Below are 25,032 nucleotides of genomic sequence, written 5' to 3' on the forward strand. Positions count from 1 at the left end.
GCAGGAAGTGCTACACCTGCCCCCATACCTCCTCCCTCACCCCCATCCCAGGCCCCAAGAAGACTTTCCACATCAAGCAGATGTTCACCTGCACATCTGCCAATGTGGTATACTGCATCCGCTGTACCCGGTGTGGCTTCCTCGACATCGGGGAAACCAAGCGGAGACTCTGGGACCGCTTTGCAGAACAACTACGCTCGGTTCGCAACAAACAACTGCACCTCCCAGTCGCGAACCATTTCAACTCCCCCTCCCATTCCTCAGACGACATGTCCATCCTGGGCCTCCTGCAGTGCCACAACGATGCCACCCGAAGGTTGAACGAACAGCACCTCATATTTCGCTTGGGAACCCTGCAGCCCAATGGTATCAATGTGGATTTCAAAAGCTTCAAAATCTCCCCTCCTCCTACCGCATCCCAAAACCAGCTTAGCTCGTCCCCGCCTCCCTGACCTGTCCTTCCTCCCACCTATCCCCTCCTCCCACCTCAAGCCCCACCCCCATCTCCTACCTCCTAGCCTCATCCCGCCCCCTTGACCTGTCCGTCCTCCCTGAACTGACCTATCCCCTCCCTAACTCCCCACCTACACTCACCTTTACTGGCTCCATCCCCGCCTCTTTGACCTGTCTGTCTCCTCTCCACCTATCTTCTCCTTTTATCCATCTTCTATCCACCTCCCCCTCTTTCCCTATTTATTTCAGAATCCCCTTCCCCTCCCCCATTTCTGATGAAGGGTCTAGACCCGAAACGTCAGCCTTCCCGCTCCTCTGATGCTGCTTGGCCTGCTGTGTTCATCCAGCTCTACACCTTGTTATCTCAGATTCTCCAGCATCTGCAGTTCCTACTATCTCTGGATAAAGTTAATGCTGAGTTCATGAAATTTCAAAACAAAAAGTGATCAATTGCAGCACAGCAGTAAGTGAGGAAATGGAATAAAAGCAACAGTAGCAACCTCCAACTCTACACGTTGTTATCTCAGATTCTCCAGCATCTGCAGTTCCTACTATCTCAAAGTTGTCTGAGAGACAGCGAACAACGACGGTTCGCTATACTTTGTTGAACAGAAGGACAGTTTGTCGTAGAGTTGCCCAGAAGCTGGTGTTGACATCCTATTATTCCTGATGTGTATTAATCACTGAATCTTTAGTGTGGAGGACAAAATTTAAAAATGTGCAGGCAATATAAAATTTGGAAGCATTATGGATATAGAACTTTCAAAGGATATAGGCAGGCTAGTAGAATGGGCAAGCTAGTGGCAAATGAAATTTAATGCGGAAATATGTGAAATGATTTATGTTGGTAGAAACAGAACAGAAAGACCATATACCATCAAGGATAAATTCTAAATGTTGCAGAGGAGTGGAAAGGCACAAGTGTAAAAAAAGAACTTTGGATGCTGTGAATCAGAGACAAAAACAGAAATTGCTGGAAAAGCTCAGTGAGTCTGGCAGCGTCTGTGGAGAGAAATCAGAGCTAACGTTTCAGGTTGAGTGACCTTTCCTCAGAACTGATGGTAGCTAGGAACATGTTGCTTTGTATGGAGAAGATAGGGTGTGGGTTAAGGGGGTAAGGAGTGAACGATAGGTGGGGATAGACCCCAAAGAGAGAGAATGGTTGGACAGACAAAGGAGTGGATAACGATCTGGCTGGGAGGGTGAATAGCTATTAATGGGGACTGTTAGTGGCTAATAATGGATTGTGTGTAATAGCAAACTGTGTGATAACAAGGCCTGGTGTGTGGGGTTGGGGTCAGGTTAAAGGTATGGGAGAGCTCAAGCCTTAAAGTTATTGAACTGAGTCCAGAAAATTGCAGGGTCCCCAAGTGGAAAATGAGGTGCTGTTCTTTCAGCTTGTGCTGAGATTCGCTGGAGTACTGCAGCAAGCCTGAGACACAGATGTTGGCTGGAAGACATAAGTGTATGTGTACCTACAGGTAGCAGGTCAAGGTGATAGTATACAATAATGAAACTAAAGCATATGGCATGCTGTGCTTGATCATTAGAAACATAGAGCAAAAAAAATACAAGGAACTGATGTTCAACTTGTGCAGACCACTTGTTCAGCCTCAACTATAATACTGCTTCCAGTTCTGAACACCACACCCCAGGAAGGATGTGAAGGCATTAAACAGGCTGCAGAAAAGATTCCAGAGATGAGGAATTTCAGCTATGTAGTTAGACTGGAGAAATTGGGATTATTGGAGAGGAGAAGCCTGAGACGAAATTCAAGAGGAAGTATTCAAAACCATAAGGAGTCTTGACAGAGTAGAGCAGGAGAAATTGTTCCCACTTTTGGACGAATTGAAAATGAGAGGGCATAGGTTTAAGGTAATTGACAAAAGAAGCAATGGAACAACAAGGAAATCTTTCGCACACTGCCCGTGGTTAAATTCTGCAATGGAATGCAATGAGAATGAAGTGGATTTAGATGTTCGAGAGGGAATTGAGCTATTATCTGAAAGAGGAAGAGTGTGCAGGGGTACAGGGAGAAGATGAGGGGGTGTCTGTAGGGGAATTGTTCCTTTCGAGAGCCAACGAAGACATGGTGGGCCGTATGTCATCTATTGTGCTGTGAACATTGAGATTCTGGAATGCACAGTCAGCTGGATGTTCTGCTGTTCATTGGGAATTCTTACTTTAAGGATCAACCACGGCTCTCTTTGCATTTCTCACCTCATCTTGTTGTCTCTCCTAATGTCTCGTCTCATCTCATCTCATCTCATACCATTTGATGTCTTCTCCTCCCAAGAAAATTGGGACCTCTTCCATCACCTTCAACATACACTCCCTCCAGTAGCGGCGCCATCTACCAGATATCCTGTAGCAACTCACCCAGGACACCTTTTGACAGCACCTTCCAAACTTGTGATAATTCCCATCTAGAAGGACTTGGGTAGCAGATGAAAGCGAACAGCACTACCTGCAAGTTTCCTTCCCAAGCCACATGAAATGTGAGTGGCCCTGTCTAGACCAGCATTTATTGTCCATTCCTGACATTTGAAGCAGGAAAAACTAACATCCCATAACGCCTTGGACAAATAATGCCCTCATTATTTTCTGAACCCACACATTTTTAACCTTTTACTTTCCAAGTCAACTAAAATAATAGAGTAATGGTGTGATGCGGCCCTTCTCCAATGCAATCTGCATCCATCTCCCTTTTGTTTTTGACTTTCCAATCAAAGTTACTCAAGGTGATACAGTCAAAGCTCTGTTTTGTGCCAACCACAGACCATACTTAGTCGATGGTACTCTCCAAAAGGTGGGAAACCATTCATGTTTGGTTGAGTGTGCATTTGACTGCATTTACTTCCCAGAGTGTTTCAGTCCAAACCAGCACCCTTCCCCATAATTAGAAATGCTCATCCCTGAAGTAGCTCAATTAACTGGTTGGGGTCCAAGATGGGATGAACTGTAGTGTAATGCACAGGAGTTTGGAATTTGGTGTGCATCTTCTTGTGGCTTCCCATTCCTGCAGCCTTCGGCATTACAGGAAAATTTGGTTTATTTATTTGTTCACTTATTTTTCCAAATGTGTCATTTTTTTCTTTTGTTTTTCCATCTTCATTCCATTGTTTTGTTTTCCATGACTCATTTGTGACTCTTCTGTATCACGTGCTGTCTCTCTCTCTTTCTCCCCTGTGCCTGCCAGTGGCCCTACGTATGTTTCAGAGTAAGTAGAATACCAGTGTCTGTCTGTTAGATTTTCAATTGATTTGCAACAGTAACATCACCCATGTTTTTAAAAAAAAGCACCTGGCTTTAATACCATGGGATACGAATTAGTTCATAGAACTTTAAAGAATCCCTACAGTGTGGAAACAGGCCATTCGGCCAAACAAGTCCACACCGACTCTCTGAAGAGTATCCCACCCAAACTCACCCCCCACCCTACCCAATCCCTGCATTTCCCACGGCTAATCCACTTAGCCTGCATATCCCTGGACACTATGGGCAATCCAGCCTAATCTGCACATCTTTGGACTGTGGGATGAAATCGGAGTACCCAGAGGAAACCCACACAGACACGGAGAGAATGTGCAAACTCCACACAGACGGTTGCCTGAGGCCGGAATCAAACCCGGGTCTCTGGCGCTGTGAGGCAGCAGTGCTAACTACTGAGCCACCATGCCACCCCCACTTTTGGAAGAGTGACTCCACTTTAAGGCAGGTAGAGAACTGAAGGTTATTTATCTGTGGAGTGTCAATATGGTCAAACAAGGGGATTCACCTTACAATTTGAGTGAGACCATTGAGGATGATGATGGGAAGCAGTTCTTTATGTAATAATGAGCAGTAGAAATCTAGAACTGTTTCCTTGCTCCACACTAATACCCCTGCCATGCAATCACCAAAATAAAATGTTGCTGAGGCTGGATATCGTTTTTAAAATTATGGAAAATAAAATTGGTTTATATTCTTAGCCAAAGCTGTGGAAGACTAGGATCCAACAGGGGTGGATGGGAATTAAGATGCAATGTAAATGTAATCTAATTCAGAGGTAACCGTCTCAGGGCTAATTTGCATCCTCCTGATCCGACATTCCTAAAATGTACTTAAGTTTGATTCCAAAATGTTTGGAATTGTGTGTGACCCTTCGTTTCTCCTTTTCACATTACTTTAAATATTTTGCTTCCTCACTTATTCCCAGTTTTCCAAAACCTAAATGTGGCCTCCCTGTTTCGTGTGTAATTTTCGCCCTTTCCTGATTAACATATGGGTTTTTTATTTGCCAGCTTATTTTCAAAATTGAATATGTTTAACCATGTGTAAAGTTTGGGTTTGAAGAGTTGATGTATCTGCTGCAACCATACTGGCGTTACTGAGAGCAAGCTTGAATAATTTGGTTCCAGCCGCATTGAGCAATCATTCAAAACTCCAGGAAAAAAATAGACTTGAGAATTTGCCACTGTTTCATAAGGCGCGTGAGCCTAAGATGCACTGTTTCCCATCCCCCTATGGTTAGGTAGTCAGTTGACCATAACTGTAAGGGCCCCATCAGAATGGTCTACTGACCAAGCACAAATGAGAAAACACAGAGCAATGGGTTTGAATTTCAAGTGAGTTTTTTTGGTCTGAGACAGAGCGGCACAAAGTTTTCAGCATGTTATTAAACTGGAAACGATGCAAAAAGTGATTTACAAGGATGTTACGGAAACTGGATGGTTTGTGTTACAGGGAGAGGCTGGATAGGTTGGGACTTTCACTGCAGCATCGGAGACTGAGAGGGGTGGCCTTATAGAGGCTTATAAAATCATGAGGGGCATAGATAAGGTCAATAGCTAGGGCCTTTTCCCTAGGGTAGGGGGAGTCCAAAACTTAGAGGGCATTGGTTTAAGGTGAGAGGGGAAAGATTTAGAAGGGACCTGAGGGACAACTTTCTCATGCAGAGGATGTATGGAACAAGCTGCCAGAGGAACTTGTAGAAACATGTAAAACTACAACATTGAAAAGACATTCGGACGGGTTTGGAGGGATATAGGACAAATGCAGGCAAATGGAACTAGTTCAGTTTAGGAAAACTGGTCAGCATGGATGAGTTGGGCTGAAGGGTCTGTTTCTGTTGCTGTATGACTCTGACCCTAAGTCGTTAGAGTCATATTGTAAACTTCCTCTTTTAAAACTCCTGCAAACTTGCCACTTTAACCAAGCTGTAGGCTTATCTGATCTAAGTTCTCCCTAAGTGATCCTCTGTCATATTTTGCTTTACGATGCTTCTGTGAAGCACCTTGAGATGCTTCAGTACATTAAAGACATTATATAAAAATAATGCTTTGACTCAGAGTGTTGAGTAACAGTTGATACCTGAGGTCAAAGAAATTTTATCCTTCTTTGTGATTTACCTGAGGTTTAAATAGATGCTTTATAAAGATATTCTGCTGGTTTCTGATAAGCTAACTAATTCCTTCTGTGTGTCATAGTCTTGAATCATTCTCTCAGTCATGGTTTATGTGAACTGTTCATTTTTTTTTTTTTCCTCATTTTTTCCTCCACCTTTGGGAACTGTCTGTCTGCTTTTCCACCTGTTTCAAACACTGGCTACAACTTCCTACTTTCCACTTTTAAAGGAGACAGCTACCTGGACGGTAAATCCACGGGTCGTTTCGTGTTTTCTCATGAGTGGCGTGAAGGGCAGCTGTGTGTGTGTGTGTGTGTGTGTGTGTGTGTGTCAGTGTCCCAAGAAACCATGACTCCATATCCTGAATTATGTTGCCTGGCGAAAGGTGCCAGGAGCTTTCTCTCTGTGCCCTCCATCACAAGGGGAAAGAGGAAAGAAGTCACAAGATTGACTCGGTCTGTGATTTACTTGTCTGTGTTTTCTCTTCAGGGGAACTGTCTAGACAAAATATTGCTGTGCCATGGTGATTAGAGGAAAGGCTCTGGCACATACCTTAATCAAGTTCTTTTTCCAATATAATTCTTTTTTTCCTTTCTGCACCATCCCACCTTTTTAGTCTGTTGACTCCTTACAGATTTATAAAGTTTAATGATTTCCAGGCACCTTCAGGTTCTGAATCTCAAGCCAACTCTTGTTCCAGGTTGCAATACTGTGCAGATTGCTGGTGCCCATGACTGTCCTCACTCACAGTCACACTTCCTGCTTAGATGTTGAGTGGGAATCCAGAATGAGTACTGCTGTCTCTCTCAGTACTGCGGCACTGCTACTGTTTTATTTTAGTGGCTTGTGATTTGCTGTTCTGGGCAAGATTGGTGGATTCTAGCACTTGGGAGTGAACCTGGGACTTGTTTGTCCCTGTGTGGTTTTTACTGAGTGACTGACAAAGCCCGATCCTTATCTTTCGCTATTAAAATGAGCGCATAACTCATAGTTGCTTGACGGTAAGAACAATGTGTATCCAAAACTGAGCTGTGAATGCACACAGTGTTAATGGTTCAACGTCTGAACACTGACGAGGCAAACGTTTTAAAGTCTTTCTTTGTTTGTTGTTCCCTCTCTCCTCCTGTCCAGCTCCCCCCGACAGTACATGGCCAGTGTCCAACCTGACGTGCATTATCACCATAACCTTAGTGATCAGAGCAAGAAACGTTTGATGCAAGACACTGAAGATTGGCAGCCAAAGACTGGCACTGCTCAGTCACGCTCCTTCTGCATCCTTGCCCAGATGACTGGCACTGAGCATAGTGAGTAATGTTCCTGCTTCCCGTTCACAGATAAAATCAGTGTCTCGTAGGTGACTGATAGCCCATGTATAATGAAACAGTGAAAAATGCTGATGTATACAGCCTTAAGGAGTGTAGGTGTCTCCTTCACAAATTGGGACCATCTTTTGTTGGCTTACCTGTTGAGTTGGTTGAAGGAGTTGATGGGGGCAGATGGGGTTAGTTCAGGGCCTTCAACATTGAGCCAGGCTGTTCAGGGGTGGCATTAGGAAGCAGGTCGTGACACAAAAGGTGTCTGGAACACACCCTCTCCCAAAGGCTGTTGAAGTTGGCATGCCCATTGCAAAAAAAATAATGTCAAGAGTGAGCTTGATAGATTTTTTTTGTTTCATTTTAAGCGAGTGTGGTAAAGGAGCTGAATAAATTTGACAGAGTTGGGTCACTGATTAGCCACGATCGTATTGAGTGATGTTATAAGCTTCAAGGGCTGAATGGCCTCCTCCTGGTTCCTGCAAGATGCAATTGCACAATTCAGTCACGCAATTCCACGGCTTGGGGCCAGGCTGTGAGAAGAACTTGTTGGCAGAGCTGATTGCTTTGTTGCCATCCGCCTTCAGTCGTCTCCGAGCAATAGGGAAAATTGTGACAGTGTGGAAAGGCCAAATCTTCTGACTGCCTCAGCATTTGCAGGGAACAGTGGAGCCCTTACTGACATCCAGCTTTTCAAAGACCAAATAAGCTGCAGTCAGTTGCGCAAAGGAATCTCTTGCTGGGGAGATGGGACGTGAATATGACAGCATCATTAATCCTATTAATTTCTGTTCCTGTAACCATCTTCCTCACTGCAGGTCCTGCCTTGGGCTGTGGTAGGAATGAGCATTAAATGATTTGAATAGGAGAGATGTGCACAGCTGGAACCCTTTAATCTGATCAAGGTTGTGAATATCAGCATCTTTTGACGGTGTTTTGTTGTCCCCCAAGTGTGTGTGTGTTTTCACTTTTAACAACGAGCTAACTTTAAAATGGGAGCACGCAGCCACAGCAGTGAAAATGAGCCAACCTCGAGTGGGAATGACTGAAGCTGGTTGCCTGGAGAAAGGCAATGACCGTTACAGCACCAGCAACAACTTGCGCTTTATGTATTCGCAAGACCCCAGGCTCCTTGTTGAGGTGGCTCCAATTGGACTTTTACCCAATCTCTAATAGGTTGGTTTTAAAGAGTATCTCCATATGTTAGAGGATAAGATTACACCGATGGGTCTCTGAGGCTTTCACTGAACAGAAGTACTTACAAACAAACATATGAAATGGGAGTCGGAGTAGACCGTTCGGCCCCTCAAGCCCTGTCCTGCCATCCAACAGGATCATGCCATGTTTTGCATCTATCTAATTATTATGCTCATGGAGATTGTTTGTTTGGATAGAAATGGAACAGCTGCGATCTCCATGAATAGTGAAACAGGCTTGAGAGGATGAATGGCCTTTTGAGCGTACATTATCTCAGAGTATCATCAGCTGCTGCATCATGGAGGGTTTGTGTGTCTGTGTTGAGTAATTACCGAGGGGACGAAAATTATTGGGGCTATGTAGGAATGTCGAGTTAAGGTTGGAATCAGATTGAAGGGCTGAGTGGCCTACCCTTGTTGGTATGTCTGTCAGAAATATTGATTTTTGTCACCAGAGAACTAAGCTACAACATGTTGAGTTGTCTGTGTTTGTCATTTTTATTCCTGGTTGTAGTAGCTCACTATTTATTTCTGTTCCTCTTCTAGTGGGTGAGACAACTCCAGCAAATGAGACTAACAAGAAGGCGAGGTAAGAGGCTGAGTGGAACTCTCGGGTGCCCTTCTGCCACTTTGGGTTTGATTCTTGTTGTTGAAGTGTGCGCTGCCTTGTGACTATTAATCTGGACAATGTGCTGTTTCTGATCGTGTGTATCTAACATAATCTGCCCCTGCTGAGCTACAAATACGCAAGAAATGTTGCTGTGGTCGGAGCGCTTGTATGATGGGATAGATTACATTTAAGAAAGCTATTCCAAAGCAAGACCACAACCCAGTGCAAAAGGGCCCACTGAGTCCTTGTGCCCTGTTAATACCCTTCCCTGAAAATCATTTATTAGGAACAAGGTTCATTCAAATTTTAGTTTGCCTTGCTGCCTTATTAATACTAAATTGAATTACTGAATGATGCCTTTTTTTTTGAGCCAATGTTAATTTTGAAACAACAGTAATATCTTGTAAAAATATTGATAGATCTCAGGTTATGGTTGAGATTGTTAGAATTTGAGGTTATGTTTGACTTTTATTATTGTGTCTGTACAGGTTTCTGATTTTTGTTGACTGTTTTATGTCAGGAAGTGTCAAAGTTGCCTCGAGTAGAACATTTTATGTTGTCTGTTGACCATCCATGGGAAATACTAACCAAGATGGGGTGTTCTGTTTTAACCTGAAAGCGAGGGATGTACAGTGGCAGTGGTGTCCCACTCTGGCCTCACTTAGCCATGCCAGGGTCATACAAAGTTGGACCTTTCCGGCAACTTATTGAACTTTTGACAGAATGTTCTTGAGGCTTGTGATTAATGAAATGACCCTGCAGATTTCTCGTTAACTCAAACCATTGCTACCAGTGAAGATTCAGCACATTCCTCTGTAGAACTTTGCTTTCACCGTGTCCTGACCTCAGTCAGTGTGACCTGAAACTAGGGTCTGTCAGGTGGTATTGATGTTCACTTGCTGTGTGACTGTGGCTCAGGATTGTCGTTGCTGATGGATGTTGGCGTATTATTGTCAGCGTGATCACATTTGTAAATCTGTGTTTTGGTGTAAAAATCTGTACTTGAACTCAAAGTGTTGATGGATTGGACTTGAGGACACGTTTTCCTACTGAGAAACATGGGCGGCACGGTGGCTCAGCGGTTAGCACTGGTGCCTCACAGCACCAGGGACTTGGGTTCGATTCCACATTCGGGTGACTATCTGTGTGGAGTTTGCACATTCTCCCCGTGTCTGTGTGGGTTTCCGGCGGTGCTCCAGTTTCCTCCCACAGTCCAAAGGTGTGCAGGTTGGGAGTGTTGGCCATTGGAAATGCAGGGTTACAGGGATAAGATGGGGGTTTGGTGTTGGGTCTGTGTGGGATGCTCTTTGGAAGATTGGTGCCATATAGGGCCAAATAGCCTCTATCTGCACGATTCTATAAGTCATGAATAAAAACCAAAAACAGTAGAAACTCAGCAGATCTGGAGAGAAAGTGAGTTAACATTTCGAGTTCATTATAGCTTTTCTTTGTTTATCATGGATCTGTAAGTGTGAATATCATTGTAGGGAAAACAGTTTATTGATGTAGTGCAGAAGTCTGTAGATTTGAGTGAGGAAAAGAAGACGTGGGGAGATTTAGGAAGTTTGTTCTTCTGAAGTCGGGGAAAGTGTTCGAGATAGAGGAGCAGACAAGGGCATTGCTTACACTGGGTCATTCTAAGTCCTGTCTAAACAAAGTAGCTGTTGACTAGAATTTGCTGCACACCAAATTTGTCAGATTTCAGTTGTCATTCATTTTGAGTTTCAAAATCTTGGTAACTCGACCTTTCCTCTGGATTTAATAAGCCGCAAGTGTTTAGAAAGGGAATTTTAGTGACAGTTAAACGTGGGAAGGAAACGAGCTTTCATTTGTGATAGTCATAGTCATGCCGATATCAAACCCTTATTGGCACATTTCGCACTGACATGAGAGTTTCTGTAAAGCCCATGCTAACATTGGAGGGCAGAGGCATTATCAAAGGGGAGTACAACAATCATGAACAAAAACAGATGTTGCTGGAAAACCTCAGCAGGTCTGGCAGCATCTGTGAAGAAAAATCAGAGTTAACGTTTCGGGCCCAGTGACCCTTCCTCAGAAGTGGAGTACAACTATCATCTCTTCCATTGATGTTTATTCTTATCACATTTTCAAGCATTTTAGAAACATCCATTTAGAGCTGTCTTCATTTACATAGTCAACTGTCTTTAGTTGCATTTTTAAATGGCACTTTTATCAGACTGAGTGCAATATTTAGAAGGCAGTGGATTGTTCATGGAGACTCAATGGTGGACTGTTGGCGACCTCTGCTGACCACACAAGGTTCTGCAGTTTGCTGTCTTGTCCCACTGAGGTGCAATGATACCTTCGCCAGGTTTATTCAACACATTGGTGTGAGTGCCTCTGTAAATAGCAGTAAGGAAACTCTGCTTGCTGAGCATTCATCTGATAGATTGCAACTCCAGGCATTCCACCTGCACACCTCAGGTGTGATACTTGGAATGGTTTGCAGGAAGGGGAAGCTTATCAATTTTCCAGCCTGGATTAGCGCCTGATCTAAAGTGGAGTTGCTTGTTTTTAAACAATGGGTTTTTTTTAATCAGTTAATTCCACCACCACCAAGTGACTGGGTGACTTAGTAAGCTTGACGTCAAACAGCAGCACGACAGTCTGAAAAGTTTGGTATTAAATCCACTGATCATCTAAAAGACTTTGAAATGTACAACCACCTCTGGAATTAAATTTGTAGAACAGAGAAAACTGGAACCGAGAATGGCTATGGAATGGGGTGGGTGTGTGTTGAGTACTAACGAAATATAGTTGACTCTTAACTGCCCCCGAAATGGACCTAGAAAGCCATTCAGATCAAGGGGCAATTGGGGATGGGCAATAAATGCTAGCTCAGCCAGTGATGCTCTCAGCCCTTGCATGAATTGAGGGGAAAGAAAACTATGTGCTGTATTGTAAGTCAGGCATCTGTGCAATTTCTCATTTTGCTGTTGAAGAGCATTGCCAAATCTTGTTGGTGCAGCTTAGAAAGTGATGCCATTGCTTACCAGTGCATGCTGTGCCTGCCTTTAGATTGATCTGCATGATAGTGGCGTGATCCTTGCATGTGTCCAACCCAAGCAAATGTGGAATTTCCTTTTGCACAACTCTCCATGGGATTGAGCACAAGAACAGTGGAGTCCTCATCTCGTCGTGACCTTGAGACGGGCCAGTTTCCCCATTTGTGTGTGACGCAGCATCTTGACCAGTGTCCAAAGTAGCCAGGTTTCTCAATGGCAGCACCAGTGTGGGTGACTTGCACTCAGTGTCTGATACAGTAGCTGTAGAGCCATGGAAATGGAGCAGCTTTAGCAGAAACTTATTGGAGGAGTCTCCAGCGCTTCATGTGCAAACTGCTCCCAGCTGAAGCCATCTTGTCTTTCCAGGCCTGATAGAGGAGCCCAGTGCAGATGGGAGTGGACTAGGAATTCCAAGCTGTTTGTTCAAACCTAACTATCCACAGACGTGAAATTGAATTTTAAAAAAAAAAGTTTATCTGTGGACAGATTAACCTTAGAACCCAAAAGAGCAAGCCTTGTCAATCCGATCAGGAATGACCTACATGTGACTCTAGGCACACACAATATGCTGGCTTCAGGGTAACTAGAGGTGAGAGTAGTGGCTTTGTTGGGGTTACTCATATTTAGAGCCAAATAAGTCTCACCCATATAAAACTAGGCAAAAATGCCTTTTTTTGGGGGGGGGGCGGAGGGAGGATTAAAAGCGCATATAAACAACATCCCTGATGGCAGGGTTGGTAAGTGTAGAGTGGTGTACGTGCAGGTCACAGATATCAATAAGGCGTTTCTTCCTGTTACTAGATATGGCAATAACTGATTCCTAGTGGACACAGAATTAACTATGATGGCAATTTGCGCTCTTAGCTCTAATAGCAACTTACATCAATGATGTTGATTTTTATTCTAGCTTCGAATGATGGCAAGTAGTTTAATGTAGCAGTAGGAGGCCATTTTGCCCACTCAGTCTAATGCATGCTGAGATTCACCAAGATCATGACTGAGCTATAACCTAACTCAATGTACCATAATCCCTTCATACCTTCTGGTTAACAAAAATGTATAAAGTTTTCAAATTAATGTTTAGTCCATCATAAGTTACCATTCATGGAAGAAAGTTTTAAATTCTGCCACCCTCTTCCTGCCTCTTATTATGAGGTGGTGTTCCCAGCCTTAGACTCTTCAGTCAGTGGAAATGGCTTTTCCCCAATTGTTCCTTTCTGTTGCCCTGAAAACGTTGTTAACTTTGGTCAAACCACCATTTACCCTTCTTCTTTCAAAGGAAGATAACCCAGGAGTGGGCGATTTCTCCTCTTGTTGTCAAAAACTAGCCGACAGGGCTATAGTCTTCATCAATGCTGCACTGAGGACTTTGCTTAATTAACACGTCTCTGCATCTTGAATAAATTAACAGTCATTCACATTCACACACTGCTCTATTGAAGGTTGTGAGCACACGAACGTATCTAGCTAGCAAGTGGTTTGCCTGCACATGTTGGAATGACACTTCGTTTTTATCTCTTCTTTCTGTCTGTCTGTCTGTCACTCTTTTCCCCCCACAGGCCAAAGGTCACAACTATACGGTACAGCCCCAAATACGCACAACTGCGCGATTGGCACCATGGCGTTTCGGCTCGTGTCCTTAATGTAAATTAGTTTACCTGAGAAGTGAGAAGTTCCGAAAATATTTTTACTGGGCAGGCTGTACTCTTTCTGTTCTAGATGGTGTTCTGCTGTCAACAATAGTCCAGCAACTTTGCTGTTATTCTTCTTCTTAAAATTCCACCTTTCTTTAGAAAAAAAGAATCAATGCTGTTGTAGATTTTAGTCATGGATTGTTGGCATTTTGCCTGGCCCTTTTTCTGTAAAGCAGCAGTAACTTGCATTTATATAGCACCGTCGATGTTCTTGAGTTGTTGTAGCGGTGTGGTGAGCTCTGGGCGATGGGGATAAGTGCTTTTGAACCGATGAAAGATTTGAGGTTCTCTGCGTTGTTTTGCGAAGATGCGTTGTGGTACGTGTTGGATTTGCGCATGGACTTTTCTTCTTCCCCTCCCCCTTTTTTTTCCCTTGAGATATGTTGTTTTCACGCGAGGAGGAATTTCTGCCCCCACTCTGATCCATCGCTCCTTCGAAGAAGATGATTCTGTGTGAAGCCTTGGCAAAGTGGGACAGAAACATTGTCTGAATTGGTAGACATGGACGATTGTTGGCATATCTGAGTTGGGCTGGTGACTAGTTTATTTTAAAATGTTTTTGAATGAGGGGGGAGATGGAGAGGAATACCTAAATACTATTTGGGGAAAAACAAATTCAGCCTGATCCATCTTCAAATGGAATAGCGATGTCCTTTCAAAATGCAACTAGCCACAAACTGCTCTGAAAGGTTTTTATGTCAGCCTGTAATATATTTGTATTATACTTCATAGACACCCATCTATATATGCTGGTTGGTGTTGAAATCATATTTTAATAAACATGCTTTAATTATTAATCAAGTCTTCATTGTTATTGACTGGTTTTGGAATCTTTTGTATCACTTTTTCAGAAACCAACGTTCCTCCTTAAAATTTCCTCATGGTTTATTATGTAGAATTTACAACTCCGAGATAAACCATTCAGAATTCCAGGTTCATGGCTGTGTTTAAGGTCTGCATGAGGCACTTCCTGCTCTATATCTCATCACAGTGTGGCCACTAATGGCTTAATCTGTTGAGAATTTGTAGCCACATTTTTTATGACTCAGGATAACTGTAATACGGAGACGAGACTTAGAAGCAGTTAGGTGCTTGTTTTTGATCTGTGCAGATATGATGGGCTGAAGGGCCTTTGTCTGTGTGGTAGACTTGAATGATGGTAAGCTCCTTGCCTCCTCTGACAATGCGGCACTCCTCCAGAACTGCAATGAAACACCTAGCCTGTACGTTGAGTCAGGCCCCAAGAGCGGGGAACCTTTCTGACTCTGTGTGGATGCTGTTATTTTAAAGGGAATATTGAGATTTCTGCAGTTGGCAGAATTTGCAGTAAAGAGTGAAAGCTGCTGAATGTCCGTATCAGCAACATGTTCACAATGTTTAACCAAAAGTAAAATACTGCAGGTGCTGTAAATCTGAAACAAACACAAAATGCTGGAGAAACTCCTGCAGGTCTGAGGAGAGAGAGAGAGAAACAGAGTTAACATTTCCATAGTTGGGTCAATATGAGGAGTCTAATATTGGCCCAATGTTAATACTTTGTTTCTCTCTCCACAGATGCTGCACTATCTGCTGAGTTTCTTCAGCACTTACTGTCACAGGGAAGAAATGTTACTAACTAAGCCAGAGGCCTGGTCTAATGTTTTGGGCATTGGAGTTCAAATCCCACTACTGCACTTGGGAAAATTAAAGCCAATTAATCAAATAATGAGTCACATTTATTTATATCAATCCTGGGAATACTGGATATTTGTTTAAAAAAATTCCTATATCGTTCCTTAATGTGTATAAGAGAAAGAAATGGCAGATTTTCTAACGAGATTGGCTACACTTGACTCCTGACCTTGAGCAACATGGCTGACTGTTAACAGTTCTCTGAAATGGTTTATCAAACTCCTCAGTTGTAGACAACTTACCACCTGCTCAAGGGCCTTTGGCAATGGGGAACAAATTGTGGTTGGCATTGCCAGTGAAACCCACATCCAAGGAATGAATATAGAGATGTCCAACAGGATGTGTAGTCTTATTAAAGCTAAGTGTTTGGGTTCAGTGCACACACTGCTCACCTTTTCATCAATAGTGACAATTTAACCTCAGCTGACACCTATATTCATTCTTTTTTAAAACAAAGCTATGATTGATAAACTCTACCTGTTTAACTGCCTGATGATTATCGTGGAGTCAATATCTTTTAGCAGTTCAGATTTTTTTTTACGGTTTATAGCTCTGTGTTTACATCTGTTCTGAGATTGTGGTTCTCCCCACAAGTGGTTAGAGACATAATACTATTTGAAGAGTTTATTTCAAAACAAAGTATGTATTTTTCTTTTTCCCCTGTTCTCTTCAGGGACAATGAAAATGGCAAAGTAGGGTACAGGTAAAAACTGACCAAACACAAGCCCTGCATGCTCTCACTCTTAACACAGCACAGTTCTGTCAAATGCACAAGCTCTAATGGACCTGGCATGTCTGATGTGGAATGCAATGTTCCTGGCACCTGAATGGAGTGAAGTGAAATTATGAAGCTGCTTTGTCGCTGGTGTCAGTCAGAGCGACAAGCTTTCAAAAGCCACTCAAGAAACGTTTACACTTAAGACTTTGCACAATGTTCTTTTTTGTGAGCACCAACCAATTTCGCTGCCAGTGAAGTACATTTGAAATGTGTTGTATTGTAGAAAGCAAGGCACGTGGCACTTGGTTTGTGCATAACAGGGTCCCACAAGCAACATAACATTGTCCAGATAATCCATGGACAGAGAACAAAGTGTGGCCATTTCACTCCCTGAGCTTTCCTCCATTCAGAATGATCATTATCATTTCTGTGTATACTATATACATAAAGTTATACAGGTGCACAGCACAGAAACAGACCCTTTGGTCCAACTTGTCCATGCCAACCAGATATCTTAAATTAATCTAGTCCCACTTGCCAGCGTTTGGCCCATATCCCGCTAAACCCTTCCTATTCATATACCCATCCAGATACCTTTTAAATGTTGTAGTTGTACCAACCTCCACCACTTCCTCTGTCAAACTGCCCCTCAGGTCCCTTGTCAATCTTTCCCTTCTCACCTTAAATCTATGCCCTCTAGTTTTGGTATCCCCTACCCTTGGAAAAAGACCATGGCTGTTCACCCTATCTATGCCCTTCATGATTTTATAAACCTCTATAAGGTCACCCCTCAGCCTCGCTGCTCCATGGAAAATAGCCCCAATCTATTCAGCCTCTCCCTATGGCTCAAACCCTCCAGTCCTGGCAACATCCTTGTAAATCTCCTTTGAATCATTTCAAGTTTAGAACATATTTCCTACAGTAGGGAGGCCAGACTTAAACACAGTATTCCAAAAGTGGCCTCACCAATGTCCTTCACAGCTGCAACAGAATGTCCCAACTCCTAGACTCCATGCACTGACCAAATATACATGTCTGCTCCATATCTACACTCTTCTATATTCCTTGATATCTCTGCCCCCAAAAACAACTAGCGTTCTCAGGTCTACAATTAACAACTGATGGGACATCAGTTATAATTTATGGAAGAGAGTTCCAAAACTACACCCTTTGTGTGTAGCTGTGCTTCCTGATTTTCCTGCTGTAAATGTTAGGGTCCTGACTTTCCAAACAGTAGAGGTGGTTTCTCCTCATTCACTCTCTCAGTCTCTTCCCCTTTTGCACCTTGAAAGCTTTGGTCAAGTTAACCTAACCTGTTTTGAGGTGCTGGATGACAGATAGCCAGCACACTGAGAGGAAATAGACTCCCCTACCACCTTTCAAAATTGCACTGCAAAAGCAGAAGATTTTTCTTTTAAGTCACTGGATTGCAACTTGAAACTACACAGTTCTGACTCTGAGGCAAGTGATCTGCTCACTGAGCCATAGTTCATGTTCGGCAGTAAGTTCATGGAGGGGGTTATTGAAAATTTATCAACTGGATACAATGGTCATCGGACGTACGTTTATTTGAATAAATCAGTATAAGTGTTTCTGAACACAATTTATAAATCTTTAAATATGTTAAGGCAGAGAGAGATTCTTGATTTCCAAGGGGATGAAAGATTATCCGGGATAAGCAGGAGTATAGAGTTGATGTTAAAATCAGATCAGTTGCGACCTAACTGAATGATGGAACATGACCAAGTGGACTATTTTTGTATTACGTGTGTGTGTTTGTCTGTGTGAGTGCCTGTGTGTCTGTGAGTGTGTGCTTAAGTTGAACAGATGGATTGAGGGTGGGGCGCGGTGGTGAATCAGGCCATTCAGTCCATCAAACCTATTGTACGATTCAATAAGTTCATAGCTGATCTGTTTGTCATCTATTTCCGCACTTCCATTGAACCCCTGTGAGGACTAAGAGTCTAGGTCCTTGTGTATATCTAAGGCTGAGATAGATTCTCGATCAGTCTGACAATAAAGGGTTGTGGGGAAAGGGCAGGAAAATGGGCGCGCGGAATGTTGGATCGGACATTCTCCTATTTAAGGGTGGAGCAGACTCAATGGGCTGAATGGCCTGCTCTTGTTCCTATTTCTTATGGTCTTGTGGTCTAAGTTTTGTAAATACAAATTATAAATCGTTCCATCTCCTATTATTTCTCAAAATATAGTTTCTATACATACACACACACCATTGATTTTTTTTTTACTAGAGATGGTATTAACCAGAATGCATGTTTGCAGATGTCTAGTTAGCTACACAACAACAGTTTCTAACCAGTAAATTCCAGCACTGGATTCCCTCTTACACCCCAAATAAAGCACAATGTGCAACCTTTCCATTTCACGTTGGTTAATTTGATTCTGTGGAGACAGTGTTATGATAATTGGCAAGAAATCAGAGGCGAGCTGAGGAGAGCACTTTATTTTACATGTGGGAAGTTATGATGTGGAATATACAGCCTGGCCTGAGGGTTGGGGGGGCGTACAGAAGCAGTTATTTTGAAAGTGAAAAGATTAGGCGCGATGTCGAGGGAGATGAATTGGCAGCTCTTTCTTTCAAAGCTTGAACCCAGTGGGCCGAATGGCCCCTTGCTGTGTTTTGGCCGTCTCCATCTCTTGAAAAATGGTTTGCATTGTGGTGGTCAACTCTTCTGCTAAGCACTGCCACGTTTGCCTCATGAGCGTGACTCTGGTGTGACATTCTCTGACACGTGCTGCAGAGGGAGAGAGAAGGCTGGGGATGACCATGTTGTAAATGATGACCCCTTTTTTAAGAATGAAGCAGGACATGCTCCAGTGATAGTGGAGCAACTGACGCTCATTGGGCTGTGCTTGTAAGGGTTGATTTTTGAATGTAGCCACGGGCCGAATGGCACAGATGACGGGCACAGCCTTGAGAGTGGCAGCGGACTCTGTAGTCACCCACATGATGGGGAGTGCCCTGAGATGTGCCATCAGGAATTGGCTATGAACTGGTCAAAGCTGGCATTAGCTGTCAGGATTCTCCACTGCCAACCCCTCCAGTCCAGTCACAGGCCTAGCAGAACATGCCAAGTCAGTTTGAAATGAGGCCATTCCTGGAGTGTGACCAGAATCAGCGCAGTCTGCAATGGGCTCAGTGAGGGGTTGAAGCGATGAAAATGGGCACATAGTCAGACTTTCAAAAAAAAAAATCTGCTGGTTAGAAGGGAGGGAAAGGCAGGAATACAATGATCCTTCTCGTTGAGATTTTCTGCAGATTTTACCGAGGCAGCATAGCGCTCAGTCATGTACAGCCACTGGGTGTAACTGGGGAATAAAAAAGGGGTTGATTTGGGGGAAGATCGCGATGTAGCAGGAACATCACTGGTGACTAGTTCTGGGGGCGTGGTTTCACCAGGGTAGCTGATAAAATTTGGGTTCAGTTCGTATGCTCTGAGCCAGGAGGGCCTGGGTTCAAGTCACACAAGTCTGTAATAATTCCTGAACAGCATGGTTAGGAACACAAAAAAAAAAGTTAATTTCCTCAAATACAATTTTGGTTTAGCCCCCTCCCTCTAGCTCACCTTTCTTCTGAACACGTTTTGCATGTAAATTAATCAATTGGAAAACACCAGGTGATCACTAGGTTTGTTTGATAGATGCAAGTCATTTGGTGATGGGATATAAAAAAAATTCAGTTGTGTCTAAGGACACTTCTGGACGTTCAGGAAAATAAGTTGATTTCCCAGAAGGTATGTGGCAGTGTCCCTACCTCTGAGCCAGGAGACCTGGGTTCACATCCATTCTGCTCCAGAGGTTTCTCATAACATCTCTGAACAGTTTGGTTAAGATATTAAGTGTTGATTTCCCTCGATGGGCACCATAGGGGCTGTTGGGTTTGTTCATGATGATCTTGTGGCTTGTTACTATGGATCTGGTCTGACCCAACAGTTCGAAGCATCTTCACCCAGTGAGTGGGGAGCCTCTGCTAGTGGTCAAGGCGAAAACATTGCGCATTTTCAAAAAGGCGATCGGTATAGTTCTTGGGGCTGGAGGGATCAAAGGGTATGGGGACGCAGGATGGTGAGTTGGATGATCATACTGAATGGCGGAACAGGCTTGAAGGGCTGAAAGGCCTACTCCTGATCCTAGTTTCAGTTTCTTTGTGCTTACCCGATCAAACAAACCTCTTGATATTGTAAGGACTTTTCATCAGGTCAGCTCCCAGATGAAGACGAATGACCCAGACTGTTCAAGCTATCATGATGAGTACCATTCCAATGGTACCGTGGGCCTTCCTCTACCATATAGTCTGCAGTAGTTCAAGAATGGAGTTCACTATCACTTTCTCAGAGCAAGAAATGCTGGCCAAGCCAGCAACAACCACATCCCATGAAAGGATTTTCTTTTTGTTTCAAAAATGTCTCGAGCTTTTACAATAAATTTACTAGAAGGATACCAGGAATGAGGAATTTTAGATACAAGGAATGGTTACAGAAAATGGGCTTATTCTGCTGGGAGCAGAAAAGATTAGGGGATGACCTTACTTTGAGATGTTCAAAGTCATGAACAAAGCTAAGAAGGATATTTCTGTTTCTACTAGTTAGTACGTCAAGATTGTCAACCAGACAACAAGGAGTGAGATAAGGAAAAACTTCTTTACTCAGAGTTGTCAGAATGTGCTGCCTAGGAGAGTGCTGGAGGCAGATTCCTGAGGAACTTTCAATAGAGAGCGGGATATATATTTGGAAGTGATGAAATTAGAGGATCATGGAGATAGGGCTGGAGGATGGGAATAGTTCTTTCAGAAGCCAGTATGGACACAATGGCCTCCTGTACTGTCCAATTCTATAATCCTTTTAAATCTCAAATGTATAGATGTTTGCTCTCCGTTACTTGTGGCTGACATCGGTTCCTGGCACCTTCTCTGAAAGGAGCTTGTGCCAGCCATGCACCAGATTGAGGGGCATGGCCTGTAGGCTGCAGATTCCATTACAATGCCCAGTCTCAAACACACAGCAGCCCCAATTTAAGGGTTGATAAAGCTATTCTATTGGAAACACAAATCAAATCAATAGCTTTGAGTTGGCACCAATGGGTCTCAGAACATATTGAAATTGGCTGGTGCCTTGCCACCCTGCGCCTATGTTCTAGAATCTTCCCCCTGGCTTTGCTTTCTCCTGGGTTATCTGGCAGTCAAGTCGCCCACTGCCTGTTTCTTTTGCACCATTGCTGGACTATGTCCTCAGGTCGCAAGATCACAGTGGCTCCCAGTTTTGGCCATATTTGAGGGCATTTTAACTTCAGTTTTATTGAGTAGCTTTCTGATAAAAGGGCATCGAGAAATAATCTCTGCCCCACTATCGATGGGCATTAATGCTGCCTCATTGGCGATGCCCATATCCTGTGCATGAAAGTTTCAAAAGAGGCTCAAAAAATGAAAAAGTTGCCAGGCTTTGGAGAAAGCATCGAGAGCGGGATGAATTATCTGAAAGGGCTGGCACAGGCTGAATGACCTCCTGCTGTGCTGTAACCATTCCCTGAGTCTAACAAGTAGACATTTCAGTACAACTGGGCATTAAGTGTGCGTGGTCTTTTTAAAGTTCAAGTGTGGAAATGGGCATAACGTTTGCAAAGAGGTGTATCAGCGAAATGGAGCAATTTTATCGAGAAATGAAATGTGCGGTCAGAGGATGAAATGTTTTTATAATGACGCTAATAGGAGCAGTCACAATGATTGCAGAAACCAGGTATAGGATTGTAAAGCACTTAGAGCACAGTATCAGACCATTCACCCCGACTGGGCTGTGCCAGCCTTTACACTCCACACAAACCTTCACTTGGCCCTCTTCACCTCACTTACCTTCTGTTCCTTAGTCCCTTGTGTTGTTACCCTTACATGCAGCGTTGCTATCTGCCGTCATCACGTTCTTGCTCTGAGTGGTATGTCTTCTGTGTATGAAAGAACGATGCTCCACCAGACCTTGTTCTATTGCTCCCTCCACCCTGTTCCTTCCCCTGAGTGACCAATGGCTTATCTTTTACATGATGTAAGCACTTTGGAAATAGAACAGCCTTCGCCGATGGTGTGTGCTGACCATATGGAGCCCCGCGTGCCTGGAACAGGCACCACAGCATCAGGCTCTGCGCGCACGGTAGCCACTCAGACACATCTGCTCCCTGCGCTCGGTGACCCGCCACCAGCCACAAGCCCCGGGGTGGACGCTGCTGGATTCCGTTCCCCTGGAGATGAGATGAGGTACGGAATGGGGCAATGCCGTGACCGGGCACAAATCTACATGAGCTCACCACAATCTCTCCCAATTACCGAGTGGCCTAGTCATTGAAGGGATGCTGTAGAGAATACGCAAGGGGAGATTGTGGCGAATATTCAGGCCTTTTTCGCAAATGTTGAGGTTCACTCGTCGGAATAGGCGAAGGCCATTCAGCCCATCAGTCCCCTTCTGCCATGCACTCCGATCATGGCAGATATGTATCTGGACTCCTATCACTCCCACCCTGACCCATAACCCTTAATAACTTGTTAACAAAACTCCATTAAACTCGGTTTCCACTGATCATGGGTTACCTCAATCACCCACCTCTGGTTCTGTAATTCTTAATGATCCCAAAGATTAGTACATCCATTTCGATGTTTAATTAACCCCTGGCCTCAATAGCTGGAGTAAGTGAATTACGCATTTCCTTCCCCCTTTTTTGAGAAGACATATTTCCTGAGATCGCCCTGAATTGCCTGGCTCCAATTTTCAGGTTCTGACCCCCTCGTTTGGGACCTCTTTACTCCTTTTATTCTTCTGAAGCACCCCAGTTAGATCATCCACTAATCTTCCTTAGTCAACCAACTATAGCCTAGGCTGTGCCCATCTGGCCTCCAGATTTAACCTATTTAAACATCAGTACCATCCTGGGCAATCTATATTGAGCTCCCTGTCATGCCTTCAGTGTGGGGTGTTCAGAACTCCATAGCATTCTCTGAAAGGGGACATCTTTCGGAGTTAAGGTACGTTGTGAGTTCGGTTGGAGATTTTCACCGTCAGAAGCAGGCCAGACAGAGCAGACAGGGAGAGGCTGTTCCCCCTGGTAAGATCACGAACAACAAGTGGGTGTAGATTTAAAATGATGTGCAAACAAAGCAAGGATGATTTGAGAAAAGAATCTAATTAGGATATGGACTGTACTGTCTCAAAATATAGTGGAGGCAGGCTGAACTGAGGCATTCAAGAGAGCATTGGATGATTATTTGGATAGAAATGGGGAAAAGGCAGGACATTGGCACTAGGTAATGGAAGCAATGCAGGCACGATGGGCTGAATGGCGCAGAAGGAGGCCATGACCATTCTGAGATGGAGGCAATGGTAGCCATTGCAAATTGTGGGTTTCTCCCTTTGATTGGCAGAGCCGACCCAAGGGGCCACTTCTGCTCTTGTGCCTTATGATTTGAGCATTCCAAGGGTTGAGGTTCGTCGTGGGCAGATGGGTCAGTTTAGAAAACGCGCTTCGAAAATGGAGTTCTTATTTTGAAAGATGAATTGTGTTTGATCATTCCCGCTATTCTCACACTGACTTCCCTTCGACTGGGTGTGATGGTCAGATTCACTGTAGCTGCCTCTATCAGTTACACAGCAGCTGTTCAGAGACCAGTCACTCCACCCTCTGTCCTTCCCACCTCCTACTACCTCTCAACCTCACCACCTCTTCAGTACTGCAAAATAACCTCCACACAGCCAATTCCACCCCCCCGGCCCCCAAGTTTGTGACTTTGCATTGTTTTAAATTCACGGGATAAAATGTTCACTTTGAACACAATCTGGGGGTTAATTTCAGCCAAAATAGACTTGAAAATTTTGTTTTTCTTTATTCATTAACGGGATGAGGGCGTCGCTGGCTAGGCAGCATTTATTGCCCATCCCTAATTGCCCAGAGGGCAGTTCAGAATCAACCACATTGCTGTGCATCTGGAGTCACACGTAGGCCAGACCAGGTAAGGATGGCAGTCTCCTTCCCTAAAGGACATTAGTGAACCAGATACGTTTTCCCGACAATCGACAATGGATTCCTGGTCATCGTTAGATTGTTAATTCCTGGTACTTTTATTGAATTCAAATTCCACCATCTGTCGTGGTGGGATTCGAATCTGGGTCCCCAGAATGTTATCTGGGTCTCTGGATTAACAGTCCAGTGATAATATCACTAGGCTATCACCTCCCCGAAATTGCACGCACTTCATTTGATTTAATGTTTTTCCTAGTTTTTTTTTGCATACTCAGATGTAAAACTTTCAACAAAGCAGCACAAATGAGCAGTGCAATAGAACTTAATAATTGCTTTTATTTTCCATTGAATAAGTATTCCTTGATGTACACAAGGGCAATAACCTGGTGCCATTTTATTGTAAACGGGTTTACTGCCAAAGTCAATAATGTTTTAGTAAGGATGCGCATGATTCAAGATGATTTAAAATCCATGAGAATGACTTAAGATGGGACTGAACTCTTTTATAATTTCTTTGGTGCACTCACTAGTTAGGTTGTTAGTCAATTCAATGCATTCTGATGTGAGAGGAACTTTTAAAATGTGCTTCATGCCTGTATGGCTAAGAAAATGAAGAGCCTTCCTTTATGACCACTGTTAGCCGAACCCCTCTGCATCAGTCCAGGAGTGAGGTCAAACTCGGGGTCAGGATCTACCACAGACCACTTAAATCTTAAACTGTTGTTTAAACAACAACAAAAAAAATCACTGGGAATGTGAGTGTAAGTGGTTTGAGTTTCCTGATGTCCCTGATCCTTTAGGATGAAATGGTAGCAGCATGACAATGACACTGGACAAGTAATCCAGGCACAACAGTTAATGCTCTTGGGATGTGGATTTAAATCCTATCATGGTAACGGATGGAGAAAACAATCTGGAATGAAAAGCTAGTTTTTGTGATGGACATTTT

General features: G+C 43.6%; 1 protein-coding gene across 3 annotated transcripts in view; it reads left to right on the forward strand.

Annotated features, from left to right (window-relative positions):
• The window catches only part of pdlim5a (PDZ and LIM domain 5a), a 237,926-nt gene that overhangs the window by 152,037 nt on the left and 60,857 nt on the right, over positions 1-25,032 (forward strand). For all 3 annotated transcript variants that reach the window (XM_048595832.1, XM_048595842.1, XM_048595848.1), the window contains exons 6-7: positions 6,971-7,143; positions 8,895-8,937. In XM_048595832.1, coding sequence (XP_048451789.1) covers positions 6,971-7,143; positions 8,895-8,937 — 216 coding nt within the window. The remainder of the gene's footprint in view (positions 1-6,970; positions 7,144-8,894; positions 8,938-25,032) is intronic.

The sequence above is a fragment of the Rhincodon typus genome, chromosome 1, assembly GCF_021869965.1.
Source record: "Rhincodon typus isolate 14 chromosome 1, sRhiTyp1.1, whole genome shotgun sequence".
Classification (NCBI taxonomy): domain Eukaryota; kingdom Metazoa; phylum Chordata; class Chondrichthyes; order Orectolobiformes; family Rhincodontidae; genus Rhincodon; species Rhincodon typus.